Source organism: Taudactylus pleione, unplaced genomic scaffold (genome assembly GCF_031769625.1).
Source record: "Taudactylus pleione unplaced genomic scaffold, aTauple2 ptg000262l, whole genome shotgun sequence".
NCBI lineage: Eukaryota > Metazoa > Chordata > Amphibia > Anura > Myobatrachidae > Taudactylus > Taudactylus pleione.
Genome location: NW_028284664.1, coordinates 1,170,149 through 1,186,025, shown reverse-complemented (window position 1 = coordinate 1,186,025; position 15,877 = coordinate 1,170,149). Strand labels below are relative to the sequence as shown.

General features: G+C 43.1%; 1 protein-coding gene across 2 annotated transcripts in view; it reads right to left on the bottom strand.

Moving 5' to 3' along the window:
- EPHA6 (EPH receptor A6) overlaps nucleotides 1-15,877 on the bottom strand; it is an 888,766-nt gene that overhangs the window by 479,958 nt on the left and 392,931 nt on the right. For both annotated transcript variants that reach the window (XM_088481055.1, XM_088481056.1), the window contains exon 5: nucleotides 8,766-9,101. In XM_088481055.1, coding sequence (XP_088337181.1) covers nucleotides 8,766-9,101 — 336 coding nt within the window. The remainder of the gene's footprint in view (nucleotides 1-8,765; nucleotides 9,102-15,877) is intronic.

The following is a 15,877-nucleotide window of genomic DNA, read 5'->3' as shown; positions in this document are numbered from 1 at the left end:
TGGTAATTCAGATTTACCTACTGGGAGGTTGCTGTTATTGAATTATACAAATTGACAGTTGTTTAGATTGTTGCGCCTGGTTCTAACTATTTTTAGAACTAATTAATGCAATACAAGCATAGTATTAAAGTGTATAAAAGATGAGTTCAAATTTGAAAACACTGTCACATAAAAGTTAGAACTTGCCTACCTGTGTTGAACTATTCCTTACATTCTTCAGAACAAATATACTTCAGACAGTTACAAGGAAAATAAAAATAGTCTCAGAAGTGGCCTAAATAAATACAAATGGAGTAATAGAAGTCTGCCACCTTTGCTGTTCCTTTGCCTTGGGCCAGGTCTATGTACTATTTCTACAAACTCAATCTCAACACTGTTTACTCCATCAATTATTTTTCCATGTAATTTAATAAAGCTAACATCCAGAGGAACTACTATATTTACACTCTCGCTCAGCATCGTTCCACGTGAGCTGGAAAGGCAACGTATGTGACAGACATGGCTGTTATATGTCGGGCATGCCCTGGTGCGGGGGCGCAACCTTTGGAGGGGAGTACTTTCCTAGGCTCCACGCTTCCCCTGCACTCCCACGGAGCCCCTCCTGGCAGGCGTTAGAACCCAAATAGCAAAGACGAGTCAAACATAGTGATATTCATAAATAACCACACTGAAGATAAAGTAAATACTGCAGTATACTGTGTAATTCTTCTTTAATAATTCTTCTAAGCTCAATAATTTATGCTTATTGTATCTTTTCTCCCTTGCAGAGTACAGTATAAAGTTTACTAACATTTGGTGCTGCAACTCAGCTTTTAGTAAAGAAATTGGAGCACATGCCCTGTACTTGGTTATATATTATTATTCACACATTCAAGTAATACATTGCAAAGTCATACATAATCAAAACAGATAAGTATGGAATATAGTAAGCCCGTGTTCCAGTCAGGATGTCAAAAATCAGAATGTCGACAGATAACATGTCAATCCGCAATGTCGACACTGACATATTGTCTACATGCTCACAATGTCGACAGGGTTAGGCTTCAATCATGGTTAAGGTGCAAGCAGAGTTACAAAATATTAGTGTCAATGTGTCTGTCGATATTCAGTATGTCAGCAATTTAAAAATGTTGACATCATGTGTTGGCATTGTGTATGTCGACATGCCATCTATCAAAATTATGAACACATCAACACTCTGAATGTCGACATTCAGACTGTATTAACATTATGTTGTCTACTTAATGAATCTCAGCATATCAATTCACACTCAGTAAGCACATGCAATAAGAAACATACTATAGCTCCTGACATGTACACACTCAAAATTAGGGCAAATAAGCCCCTGATACACCCAAACTCTACTTTTATCCACCCAGAAACGCCCATTTAGACATCAGTGAATTTGCCAAAATTGGGATTATTATTACATTGCAGAATGCAAAAAATGTATTACAATGTACACATATGTTTAATATAAGGATAGTTAGAATATTGAACTAACCTAACACATTTCCTTTCTTACAGTGCCAGAACACTCCAATACTGGCAACAGCATTATGCAGACGATCCGACGGAACAGACAAGGGACCGAGCGATGGACTGATAAGTGATATGCCTCCATACACTGCATAATGCATTGGAACCATCTGCACTTCACAGCATGGAATCAGCTGAACGATGGTGAGGATTATCGGACATGCTTTATAATCAAATCAACCAAACCCGTTCTTGCCGTTTTCCCGCTGTGAACTATCATTCATGTCTATACAATGAACGATAATCATTCCATTGGCTGACTATGATCTGATCAATTATTGTAAAGTGTATGGTGAGCTTAAGCCCCATCGGTCACGATTCCTTGGGACCTTGTTGACTTTTGCTACAGGGAGCGGGTGGGTACCCAGGAATCACTATGACCTGCCCCAACGTATTTAAAGTGAAACCAGCTAAAAGCTTGCCAAGGGCACTAAAATTGTTCAAGGCCGGCCCTGCTTGCTACCACATAGAAAGTTGGATTTATGAACAAATGGATAAAGAGGCTCATATCCATTTACTCTGTAGATTTAATAAGAATAACTCCACTGAGTTGTTGGAATTGTGAACCATTATTACTAACGTTCAAAGTGATTGGTTCAGTTTGAGTCATAATAATGCACACTTTGGAGACCACGCTTCCCTGGGGAAAGCAGACATGCTCAGGTTTGGAGGCTTTTGGCGAGAAGGCGGCAGATAGCATCTCTCCCAGCATTCAGTGTTTTACATCTGAGCGGTATGGAGACGAAAAGTCTATAGCCTGAGGCTTATATAGAGTGACCACATGATCTTCCTGCAGCACTTATTGACCTACGGCAGCTAAAGGAGAAAGGACACTGCAGCACCTGTGAGACCACAGCACTGAATAATCCATGTGGTGAGATTTCATAGGAATACTGCCTGTAAATGAACAGAGCCTGACCTGCAGCTGCCTACATGGAACATATCTGACATTGCATATTTGATCACAGTTACATTGTTTATAAAGTTGGGCGCATCACACCAGCTACACTTTGCCGATTCAATAGTATGTAGTTTGTTTCTAATTCTAATTAGTAAATGCGCTTTCATTCATCAATTTACTGTGGTCTCAAATAGTTGCTGGTTCCAACAATATAGAACCACACTTTAACTTAACACACTACGGGGAGAATTTATGACCGCTGCTTCCCGGCGGATTGCCAGTGAGTATTTTAAATGGCACTCGGAGTCAGTGTAAAGCCCGGCGTGCTTTACACTGACTCCTGCGACCCGCCTGGAAGCAGCTGCTGCTTCGTAATATCTACCCTGTATGTCCAAAAGATAACAATATATGAACCAAACATTATATTGGTTATAATCCTATGGGGCCTATTCATCATGACATAATTATCACTAGTGATAATTTTGTTTTAAACTCGCTGCGAGTTTAAAAATTGTTTTGGAGGCATTCATCATGCCTCACTAACAAATGTATCACTTTCGAAAAGCTGTTCTTTTTGCGGAGTCAGCTTTTCCCCATACAGCTGAGGTATCCTCACTGTTGCATGTCTCTCCCCCCTCCCTTACTCTCTATTCCCCCGCTGTGTCTCTCCTCCTCCCCCCCGCAGCCTCCAGTGTCCGATCCATACCCCCCTCCCACCCCCGCGTCCTCCGTTGTCCGATGACCCCCCTGCGGGTGTCCGATGATCCACCCTGCGGCTGTCCGATGACCCGCCCCAGCGCAGATGTCTGATGACCCCTCCCACGCAGGTGTCGGAGTTTGCTGCCGAGAACAAGCGCCATCTTCAGATGGCACTTGTTCTCGGATCCCCGCACCTTCCTATAGGAAGGAGTTCCGGGATGTGAAGAGGGATGCTCCCTGGCGGCTTTGAATAGCTGGGACGATGGGGAGCAGGTAAGTAATGGAGCTACAGAAGTAGCTGCAATAGTAACCATGGGTACAGCTGCTTTTCGGAGCAGTTGTCCCCTCACTGGAGCAATGATGAATTGTTCCGGTGTCACGTTTACCCTGCTGCAAGTTGGTTACTTAAGTATCCCTCGCAGCAAGTTCAAAACTCCATCATCGGTGGCCATACAGCCTTCCATGATGAATAGGCCCCTTAACCCTTAACTATCTCTTTTACACTGCACTTTTCTTACTATGGCGGTGCCCTGGGGCGGCTTAGCTGGGCTAGCTTGGGGGTGTCCTGCGCTCTTGATTTGAACCCTAGTATGTTAGGGACCTACCCTAAAGAGGTTACCTGGATATGGTGGGTAGGCCCATAACCTTGGCCATGATTATGCTAAAAACCTCTATTGATTGCAAAACGTTATTGCATTTATATATTATCAGTAATTTGGAGTTGTGCACCTGAGATTTGTCTGTTTCTGTGCCTGCAATTAGTCTCATCAGGTAGCACCTCCCATTATATATATTCAGGGTGTGCAGTCCAGGAACCTTTCCTATACCCTCTGTGAGGAGACCTGAAAAACGTGAACTGTGTAGAGTCCTGAGGACTGAGTTTGAGAGCCACTGATCTAATCAATACGTTTTACTATCCTGGGCTCCTACGTTTCTGTATTATAGAAGCTGGTAACTGTGGAAAGGAGCAGGTGAGTAGCATCCAGAAATTAAATAGTAATGCACCTTTAAAAGGAAAGAAAAAACCCAGAAGTGCAGCAAATCTTCTGACACAAGAGGAGGTAAGTATGGATGGATGTGTCAATGTAAATCTCTGAAAGTCACAGGGTCAGTGTCCATCCAGTATTCTGCTACATATTTATATCTATGTGGTTACAGATTTATGAGCCAGCTCCCGTCAGAGTAGAAGGGTGCAGTGTGAAAAACATTCTCTGATGTGGAAGTTCCTGTGTGGTGTCAGAGAGATTTATTGGAAATAGTGAACTCCGGGCACAGACAATAATCTTATAGCTGGAATAAAGTGAGTATTACAGAATGCAGGGACTCCAGCTACTGCAATTAGTCATAAAGAAATTAATACATCATAAACACACTATATATTTAAGGTCATCTTCTGGAGGAATGAACACTGCAGTAATATGTATCACGATCATCCAATCAAACTTCTATTCTTCAGCAGATTTAACACTGTAGGAAATATTTAGTATTTTTTTTTGGTCATTCACATCAGTCCCTGCCCCAGTGGAGCTTACAGTCTATGGGCCAGAGTCACCGTTGTACACTATGCTGAAATTTACGCAGTTGGCCGGTGTTTTTATTACAGCGCATGTGTCTTAGATGCACGTCGCATGAGTCCCGGTGACTCTGCGGTGTTGCACGCAGACAGGATTTAGACGCAGAGTGATTGACAGTTATGGACCGTTTGTGGGTGGTAATGGAGGGGTAGTTAGAAAAATGCGGGCGTGACGCAATCATTATATAGGCTAGTCAGATCCAGCAACTGCGTCTTTGCATACAGTTTTACTGGTGCCGTCTTAGTTCTGTTGTCCATTCTAAGTAGCTGAAGGGTTACTCGGAAGAATGATGATCGTTTGATCTGCGGCCGATCATCTGATCTGCAGTGACTTTTTGCACAGATGCTTAGATTTGCAAAGCCGCAGATCGGCATCTCAATTCATATCCCAGCAACTGCAACATTTGCATATTTCGGATAGCAGCTGTGTAAAAAGAGGCAGTCAGGACGGTATTAGTGTACATCTCTGAATCAGGCCCTATATACCTTATCACATGGAAACATATACACACTAGGGTACATTTTTTTCAGAAGCCAATTAAGCTACAAGTGTATTTTGGGATTGTAGGAGGAAACTAGAACACTTGGAGGAAACCCATGCAGACACTGAGAGCACATACAAACTACACATAGATAGGGCCTTGGTGGGAATCGACCCCAAGACCTCAGTGCTGTGAGGCAGCAAGCTAATCACTGGGCCACTCTGCCCCTTTCTGACTCCTATCTGTTCCTAAAGTATCTTTACCTGTTCATCAGGAGCCTATTTATCAATATGGCCCAAAAAGAGTAATTTTATATTGCAATTCTCTTTCTACAGAAAAAGCTTTTCAGACCTATTTGACTAAAAAACATCACTGGGGCATCTAAGTAATACTGGTGATACTGCCTGGCAGCGGTAAGCAGGGACTTAGGACCTCATTCAGAGTCGGTCATTGCGGCCGCTCGGTCGTACGCAACCGATGTTCGCTAAACTGCGCATGCGTAAAATTCACAATGCGCGTGCGCAAACTAGCTGTTACGATCAGAAATTGCTCTCTCCTTGAACACAGCCAGGTCGTTAGTTTGAGTGACAGAATGAGCCGTTTGTGGGTGGTAACAGGGGAAGGTGCTTGTGAACAGGGGTGTGGAGATCCAAACGCTGGCGTGCCTGACTATGCAAGGGGAGTTTAATGGGAGTGCATAATTAACAAAGTAATGTCATGGCACACGTGACATGGGTGGTTATTACACTGACTAGATTGTAGTGCTTAAGAGATGGCATGGTCAACCTTTAGCTCTGCGATCAGCTCCGTTGGGTCCCGATGGTCTCGATTAATCCTTATATCCCCGGAGATGACCTGTGTTGTGATCGAGAAGGGGGCGTGTATTTAGTCTTACGACCGCTTCTTACCCTCGGTCGTTCAGCTAACGAACCCATCTTAGCGACGCAACTTACGATCGCTTCGTTTGCATATTCGGCCCCTTTCCCCTACGACCGAGCAGCCGCAACGACCGACTCTGAATGAGGTCCTTAATGCTTTGCCGGTCAGCCCAGGTCCTTTCTGTGCATACTGTATGTGTGACACAACTTTGCTTTTGAACTTGTGCTTCCAGTAGTACATTTGCAAAAATAAATACCTATACAAGTATCTCTCTCTCTCTCTTTTTTTTCTCTCTCTCTCTCTCGCTCTCTCTCTCTCTCTCTCTCTATACTGTATCTCTATCTATCTATCTATCTATCTATCTATCTATCTATCTATCTCTATCTATCTATCTATATCTATCACTCTGTCTATATATATCTATCTCTCTATTTCTATCTATCTATCTTTAATTTTGTACAAGAAAAACTGCCACTGCCGGTATTAGGCTTTGCTAAGCAGCAGCAAAGCTTCCTGTACCTTTAGGTCTACCCAGAGCCGCCCCTAGGCATAGGCATTATAAGCAAATGCCTAGGGGCAACTGAAATGCCCAGGGGCATCCGATGGCTCTGTTGTTTGCCCAAGGCGCAGCTCCCCTCGCCGCTGCCCCCCCGCCCCCGGCGCTGCCACGATCAGAGCTCAGCTCCGAACGGCAGCTCAGTGTTTGCCCAGGACCCAGGTCTGAATGAGCTTCTGTACAGAAGCTAATTCTGGCAGGGCTGGAGGTGCAGGTGCACCGGGTGCGCCACTGCACCCAGTGCCAGTGTCCTCCAGCCCGGCGCCACAGGGAGGCTCCAAGCCCGACGCCCGCTGAGATGTTATTAGCAGCGGGCACCCGGCTCCTTCCCTCCAGCACTGCGTTAACCGGAGGCTGGAGTTCTCTCCTGAACTCCAGCTTCCAGCTCTCCCCATGCGAACTATGGGAGAGACGTCATGACGTCTCTCCCATAGTTCCGAGGGGCAGCTGGGCAGACAGGACTGCGGCGGATGCAGGAGCGGGGATTAAGGTGTTTTGTTTTTATAAGCGACACTACAGGGGCAATACTATGGAGGCACTACTACAGGGGCAATACTATGGGGGCATTACTATGGGGGAATATGGGCTCTACTACAGGGGCATTACTATGGGGGTAAATGGGCACTACTACAGGGGCATTATTATGAGGGTATATGGGCACTAGTACAGGGGCAATACTATGGGGGTATATGGGCACTACTACAGGGGCAATACTATGGGGGCATTACTATGGGGGAATATGGGCACTACTACAGGGGCATTACTATGGGGGTAAATGGGCACTACTACAGGGGCATTACTATGGGGGTATATGGGCACTACTACAGGGGCATTACTATGGGGGTATATGGGCACTACTACAGGGTTATTACTATGGGGGTAGATGGGCACTACTACAGGGGCATTACTATGGGGGCACTACTACAGGGGCATTACTATTTGGGCACTACAGGGGTATTACTATTTGGGCACTACAGGTAAATTACTATGAGGGTATTACTACTGTACATGGGCACTACAGGAGCATTACTATGGGGGCACTACTATAGGGGCATTACCATAGGGGGATTACTACTGTATATGGGCACTACTACAGGGTCATTACTATGTACGTATATATATATATATATAAATATATATACATAGATATGATATATATATATATATGTGTGTGTGTAGGGGTAGGGGGCACCAGTCAAAATTTTGCCTAGGGCACCAAATTGGCTAGGGCCGGCTCTGGGTCTACCTTACAATGAGGTAATAATGCATACCTCCAAACAGTCCCCATTTTGCCAGGACAGTCCCACTTCTCAGAGCAGAGCAGCAGTGAATGGATGATGCACATGCAGCATCTAAACGGTGTACAGTGAGGCTGGGGCAACCCAGAAGATTGGGAAGCACATGGCACAATCCCAGCATGACGAGCAGTGGGGGAGGGTGCATGGTCACGTCCCATCTTCATCCCCGTGCACAAAGTCCAAACTCTCCTCTCCCAAATGTTGGGAGGTATGGTACAGTCATTTTGTCAGGAAGGAGCGTATGTAGTTATTATTCTATATAGCACCAGACTCTTTATTGTCCATCAGAGATAGGTTTGAGCTTGTTCAAAATGTAATATGTTCATCTTGTAGTACTGTATTTTTGCATGCAGACTGCAAATTCAAACTCAAACAACTATATATACAATAAAACTCATGCTGAATTATATATAACCTGATTTATTGCCTACTAAGTACAAGCTGCACCCGTGAACTTTAAACGTGAATTTTAGATACAACCTTTGTAACTGTACAACACAAGCAAATTGTATTTGAAGATCTTCATAATTGGTCTGACCAAACATTTGCATTTTTAGTAGTTGTACTTGTAACATATTACAATTACATAATGGTTCCACTAACTTTTACATCTTAACCAGTGGCGGCTCCAGAGGTTGGGCTGCAGCGCAGTCCAAAATTCAAACAGGGGAAACACACCAACTGCCACCCCAAACGCTACCAAACATCACTGGCAGTTGGTGTGGCTCCACTATTTGAATTTTGGACTGCGCTGCAGCCCCACCTCTGGAGCTTCCACCGGTCTTAACCCTTGCAAGAAATATTTCCAAATGCAAAATAATATGAACCCTGAACCTACCTTCCTGATCTGTGGTGATGGTGATAGACGTGTAGTGTTTGGGAGTAAAACTGAGTTCCGATACCCCATTGACTGCCTCGATTTCAAAAGTGTAGTTGACATGAGATAAAAAGTCCAACACGGTGACCGAAGAGTTGAGTAAGCCAGAATGACGAGGTACAAAACGTATTCCCCCACCACAAAGGTCACATTGCCTAGGGTCAAACCCGCATTTCTTGCAGAGAACATTGTAGATGAGATCCTTTCTGCCTCCAGTGTCGAACGGTGGACTCCATTCCAGATATAGGGCAGTTTCATTCATGTTGAAATTGACATTTCTTGGAGCTGAAGGTGGTTCTGCAAGCCAAAAATAAACAATAGCGACAATAAGAAATTAATACAATCTGGGTGACATCCCACCTTTGCGCTCTTGTGTTCCGAGCACAGTTTGATTTCCCAGTTGTAGACTATGAAGCAATCATTCCTCCAATAATCAAGTCTTAGTTAGTAATCAGCCCCCTACTGGGACAATGCGAACACTGCCAAGAACACTCTAGACCCTTAAGAAATTGCATTAAGCTCTATAAATCTAATGATTTAATTTAAAATGTGTTAAAAATTCATGTCTCATTTTAACATCTCAACTATTTTGCAAATGAAAACTAGCCAAGACAAGCAACACAAAATAAGTCCAATACCACTGAGACACAACATCAAAGGCAGCATGCAACAGGTGCTCTCTTTCCAACAGTAACCCACAGCCAGGGAAGCGTGTCTATTTTATAGAATATAATTCTTTCTATATTAAGCACGTTTTACTGTTGCAGGACAGTGTGTGAGTATAGCATTGCCTCTCTGCCTCCTTATTTTGTACAAGATTGTTCATCTAAATAATTAAAAAAATTGCCCTTTGCTTATTTATTACCCCGCTTTATATCAATAATAACATGGTACAGGAGAAAGCTGCTGTACAACCAGGTATGATGACCCCTGTATAATTTGCTGTGCTAACATACAATGCACTTTCTTTTTTTTAAAAACAAAGTCAGGAATACCACAGTATGTCATAGTGGGACTAATGCAGAGTTGTTGGCACAATGGTAGTACATTAGTGCAAAAAACCCAAACAAATAAAACGTAAAATATAATAGTGCATTCCCGCGCACACTCACAGCCGTAGATATACTTAGATCATACTTGCTCACTTTCCCAGAACTTCATGGTTGACCCCTGAATTTGGGGGAGAGTCTCCCAGCACCCGGAAAAGTGAGCAACTCACCCGCAACCTACCGACCGACACCACTTCTCAGGTGAAGTGGGCGGGACAAAAGGAATGATAATGCATTTTGCTGTGAGTCACATAATCACAGCCTTGCCCCAAGTGATGCAAAGACGGGAATCAGGGCTAACCGTCCTTGGGGGCGGGGCTACGATGGCATAATTTGCGGGGCCCCATTCCCATCCTGCCCACCTGGACTTTCCTCCTCACTGACCTCCCAGAGAGGGACTTGCATACTCTATGCCTCTGCGTTGGCAGAATATAAATGCCTGAATTACATTAGGTCATCATCATCATCAGCGTGAATTTGCACCTACCCTGTAGCAGGTCAAAAGACATGCCTCCTAACAGTAGTATATGCGTGTTTTGGCAGGTCTGTGATAGCCTCATTTGAATAAATGCCTTTACTGTACTCAGTTTACGCTGCATGGCCCCATTCTCTCCCTAGCCTCACCTATCCAATCATATGGGGTTATAAGTGTCAGAAGCTGGCAGATTTGCAATAGTGCACACGTACAGGATGTGTTCATTTTCTGAGAATACACAGAGCAACTGCACGCAGGTACGATAGGCAAACTGGCATAGTACTTACTCTGCATCAGCTATCATGTCTGTAGGAGTTTCTTGGTTTATTTCTGTTGTACGAACATGGCACTAACAGTTGCACATTGCTCATCATGGTTAATATAGAAAATTAAATCAATGGATATCTTCGGCAAAATGTTACAGTCCTGAACTTGGGACATGGTGTGGATCAACTGTGTTACCATAAGTCCCGTGTGATTCATAGGCACAGCAGGGCTTGTAAGGGAGAGATTTGTGTTAGTAGCTTCTCTTTAGTGGCTGGAAACTAGAGATGAGCTGTTCGAATTTGGGAGAATCCAACAGAACCGAATTTTGAGTTACCGAGTGGATCCTGCTAGAGGTTCTGGTATTCCCGCCAAGTTTTGTTCTCAAATCGAGGCAAAACTTAATTTTCCTGGAAATGTTGGCTCTTGTGTGTCTTGGGTTGCATATAAGTTCCTCCCTCGTTATTTCAGGCGCCATTATACACAGGAGAGTGCATGGAGAGGGATGTGGGCTGTAGTTGTGCTTTCACAGTTGCCATTACAGATACTGTAGTTGTAGGGGGTTGGAGTAGGTGGATAAAATGAAGCTGCACTGCAGTATATTTTTAAAGAAGGCATCTTTAATTTGTGTGTCTGTGAGGGTCAGACACAAACAAGCAATCAGCAATACAGGCTGCTCCTGTTTGTTGAAGTGAGCTGCACTTACAATTGTTTTTCACAAGGGTATTTCTATCATCTACACTGCAGTATATATTGTGGGGATGTAGTTATTTTACCACCGTTCGGGTTACCGGAGGTCAAAATCCCTTGTGCAGGAATCCCGACACGCGGCCAGAACACCGGCGCTGGAATCCCGATATCAGTTGAGATGCCTACGCCTGAATCCCAACAGCCGGCATCCCAAACGTAAATATAGCGGGCCGTGTTAGCTTGTAGCAGCGGGTCTTTTGACAGATGGCATCCCAACTGCCGGTCTACCATACCCAACCTTATATTGTGCATTAGGGGCAGAGACAGTATAAAGATTTTTTTTTTGTGGTTTCAAAAAATTCTCAAGTCTTTTATAATTCATTTTAAATTTATAAAGGGAAAACTGTGTGTTTTTGAGAGGCAGATAATATTACTGTACTCACTGGGTGTTGCGACCCAAAATAATAACAGTTACAAAAAAATAGTTTTTCAAGGTTTAAAACTTTTTTCCGTCTTTTAATAAAACTGCAAGTGATAATTATGTTTTGATGACTAGGCCCCTGAGGATGCTACATTGGAAATGCAACAGGATGAGGAGGATAATTATGTATCTGACATTAATGAGGATGTTGATGATGAATGTATTGGACAAGAACAAGTTGATAAAATTCAAGAGGATGATGTTGTTTATGTTGAAATACATCAGCTACCAATGGCAGCACTTCATGCCAGTGAAAAGAAGTGGATTGTCATGCCTGGGCAAAAGACCAAAAAGATGCCTCTTATGTGTGGAATTTGTTTACCCAAATCCTGACAACATTTGTCAAGGCATCTGCACCATTTTTAGTGTGAACGTAAGTAGAGGTATGGACATTAACCATCTAAGCATCTCCTCCATGTTACGTCAATTGCAGCAAGTTCATTCAAGTTGTTTATCAAACTCTGGAAAATCAAACATAATAACAAGCAGTCCAGCGTCAGCTACCAGCAGCAAGGAAAATACCAGCACATGCAATCTCCACCGTCAACAGCTTTATCATCAACCTCCTCATTAGCGATCAGAAATAGTACTGCATCCATTTTTCTCAGGCAGACTAACTCCCCTAATGCAATCCACCATTCTCAAGAAGAAACCTTGCGTGCTAGGGCTGATCCTTCTGCTTGGTCTGAATCTTCATCACAAAAGGGGCCCAAGAATACTAGTAATTGACTAAAACAATAATTTTCAAGAGGAACTAAGCATGACAGCTGCCAACCTGTTACACAGCGGATCACTGAAGTCATGATGGCTATGTTAGCATTAGATCTGTGCTCAATATCCGCCATAAATGCATCTGGTTTTAGCTGATTAGTTGAGGTCATGTGACCACGTTTATCAAATTCTATCTTGATTCTTTATTACCAGAACAGCAATTCCTCACCTGTACACCTTAAATAAAAAATTAATCTTTGGCTTGAAAATGCCATTGTACCAACTAACCACTTAACTACAGATATGTGGACAAGCAGTTCTGGTCAAACTAAAGATTACATGATGGCGACAGCCCACTAGGTGGGTGTATCGCTTTCAACAGCAGTATCTAACACACAACGTCAGCTCATTCACAGACAGGCTACTCTCTGTTCACTAAGAAGCATACTGGTGTCAATCTGTTGGAAAAACTCAGGGATGTGATAACAAAATGGCTTACTCTGCTAAGACTCTCCTTAGGATTTGTCATTTCCGATAATACAAGTAATATTGTGCGAGCATTACAACTTGGTCAGTTCCAACACATACCATGTTTTGCAAACACTATAAACTTGGGGGTTCAGAATTTATAAAAAAATGACAGGTCCATGCAGGAGATGCTGGCTGTGGCCTGTAAAATATCTGGGCATTTTTGGCATTCAGCAACCACATAAAGAACGTTTAAAGTGCTGCAAGAAAGGTTAAATTGCCATGCCACCAACTGAAGCAAGAGGTAGTAGCCAGGTGGAATTCCACCCTTTATATGCTACAGCAACTGTAGGAACAGCAACAAGTCATCATGATGTACATATCAAGCCATGAGATACGGAGAGGGGGAACAAGTTATCACCTTACTCCAGCACAGTGGAGAACACTCCGTTTTATGCAAATTACTGAAACAATTTGAAATTGTAACCTGTGAAGTGAGTTTAGACACTACCAGTCAGGGCATACCCTTAATCAAACTACTGGAAAGCAGCTAGAGAAGCTGGAGGAGATTAAGTGATTCTGCTACGTAAGTTGGACAGACCATAGACCAAAGGGTTTGCTACATCTTGGAATTGGAAAACTACAATTTTCCAACCATGTCTAATCCTAGGTTTAAGCAATGCATTTTTGTTCCAAGTGACAGATCTTAAGAGATGAAAGAGCTCCTTGCAAGCAAGTTGTCAGCTCAAGTGGCACATGCCACAACATCTTGTGCTTCAGTTTCTCCTGCAAATGCTACTGCCAGGAACTGACCTTTCCCAAGATAATGGTAATGAGGATGAGTTAGAGTGAAACACCATTATGACATCTGATCAGGCTTAAACAAATTGTCCCCATATATTGACACCTCTAGCATGGACTCCGATACAATAAACATCATTAAATTGGTGGAGGATTACTTTTATGATAATGAACAAATTAGCATCTCACAGAGTCTTTTTGAATACTAGGAGGAAAAAAAGGAAATTAGAACCCCTCGTAGTTACTAGCTTTTTTTAAACTTACACTGCCCACCCTTCAATGTATACTCGGAAAGAGATTTTAGCACAGCCAGGAACCTTGTAAGCGATTGGCTTAGGACGCTACTTATAAAACATTTGGAAAAACTGATGTTCATCAAAATGAACTACAAATTCCATGAGGAAGACCTTTGCTGCCAATTTACAACAGAGACTGTAACTGGATTCCAGTTGGGATGAGCTAATATTGTGTGGTGAAGATATTAACAACAAAGATGAGGGTGATGATGAGGATGATTACATCTTGATATTTGAGAATGATTAACACTGTTAGCCTTTAGCCCATTGGTAGCTTGGTTTAACCAAACCACCAAAATATTTTCTTTTGTTAGGGTCCAAACAAAGCAAGCACTTCAGCCACAAAAGTGAGAGTCCCTGTCACTGAAATGCTTGGTTTGTTAAACTGTGCCTGTCCTTTTTAGTATACAACATAAGTGTGGGTGGGGACAAATTCATCGTGCACCACTTTTCATTATGAACTTTGCCCACCTTGCTGTATTGGTGTAAAGACTACTAGACTGTTACTCCATCCCCATTTATTTGTACTGGCCTCAAGCCTGTGATTTGCTGGTTGGAGAAGTTTGTTTTTATTATCTTTTCTACTAGGCTGTTGAATCGCCTGTATTGGCCTGAGACCTGTGAGTTGGTATTTGGAGAAGTGTGCTGGTAATATATTTACTACTAGGCTTTTACCTTTTACGCTATTAGTTCTTGATTGATGAAAACATTCTATAGGGTCCTTTGGTTTTTTGAATTGCCATCCTGTCTGCCACTCCAGTACCACATGTTTCATAGATGTGCTATATTCTTTTAAACTGGTATGTGTTTGTGCTGCTGCACTGTCGCTTAGTTTAGCCTTTGGCTTATAATGCTGCCCCACATCACCTGCATGTGGCTTGCAGGGTGCCTGGAACGGCACCCTGCCACCACTAGTGCTTCTACAGAGCTGCCCATAGCATCCGGGTGCCGCCTTGTTACTGCCCTGCGCCCACGTGCTTAATGACCCCCTTTCATTTCCATTTGTGCACTGAACAATTCCAGCTGATAAAAATAGTGTAGTCATGCTAAAGGTTGTAGTCTAGGCTGCTAAGTGATAATCAAGGATATCTACATTTATCCTATAAAGCTAAGAAGCTTTCATACGATCATGTTTTGCAGTGTCGGCTAATGCTTCCATTATGTTGACACAATAATATTCTGGGCATATTGTTTGACTAATGCCTTTTTCCTATAATTTTTTATCAAACTTATTTTAAGTGCATGGTATAAAATAATTGCATTAAGTCAAATCAAATTATTATTCAGTAATTGGAGCAATGACAAAGGTGTAGGCGAAAAGTGTTGATTGGGTAACTATAAAGTGTTAACAGGTGCAAATCCACATATACCTTTCATTTTATTTTTATTAAAATAGCTGTTAACCATATGCTCAAACTTGCCAACTCCCCTGGAAGGGACGGGAGAGTACCAAATGCTCAAACTTGCCAACTCTCGTGGTAGGGACGGGAGAGTACCGAATATAGGTTGCCTCTCCAGGGATCCCAACACAGTTCCCTGGCCTCGCGCTGCCACCCGTTTCCTGATTGAAGTGGGTGGCCCGGAGGTTGGATGGCACGATTTACAATTAATCAAATCATCCTAGCAGTGGGTGGGGTCATGATAACATGTAGGTCTGCCCCCACTGCAAAATGCTGCAAATAACGTATTTAATTTGTTGGGGGGCTGGCCTTGATGACACAAATGCAGCACCACATCCCCTCCCCATCAGAGAGAGCTGTCCCCTAGAGGACTCTGCTGAAGGGGGCAGTACAGAAGTCGGCAAATATGATATAGTTGTATTTTTTCCAAGAGGTTCT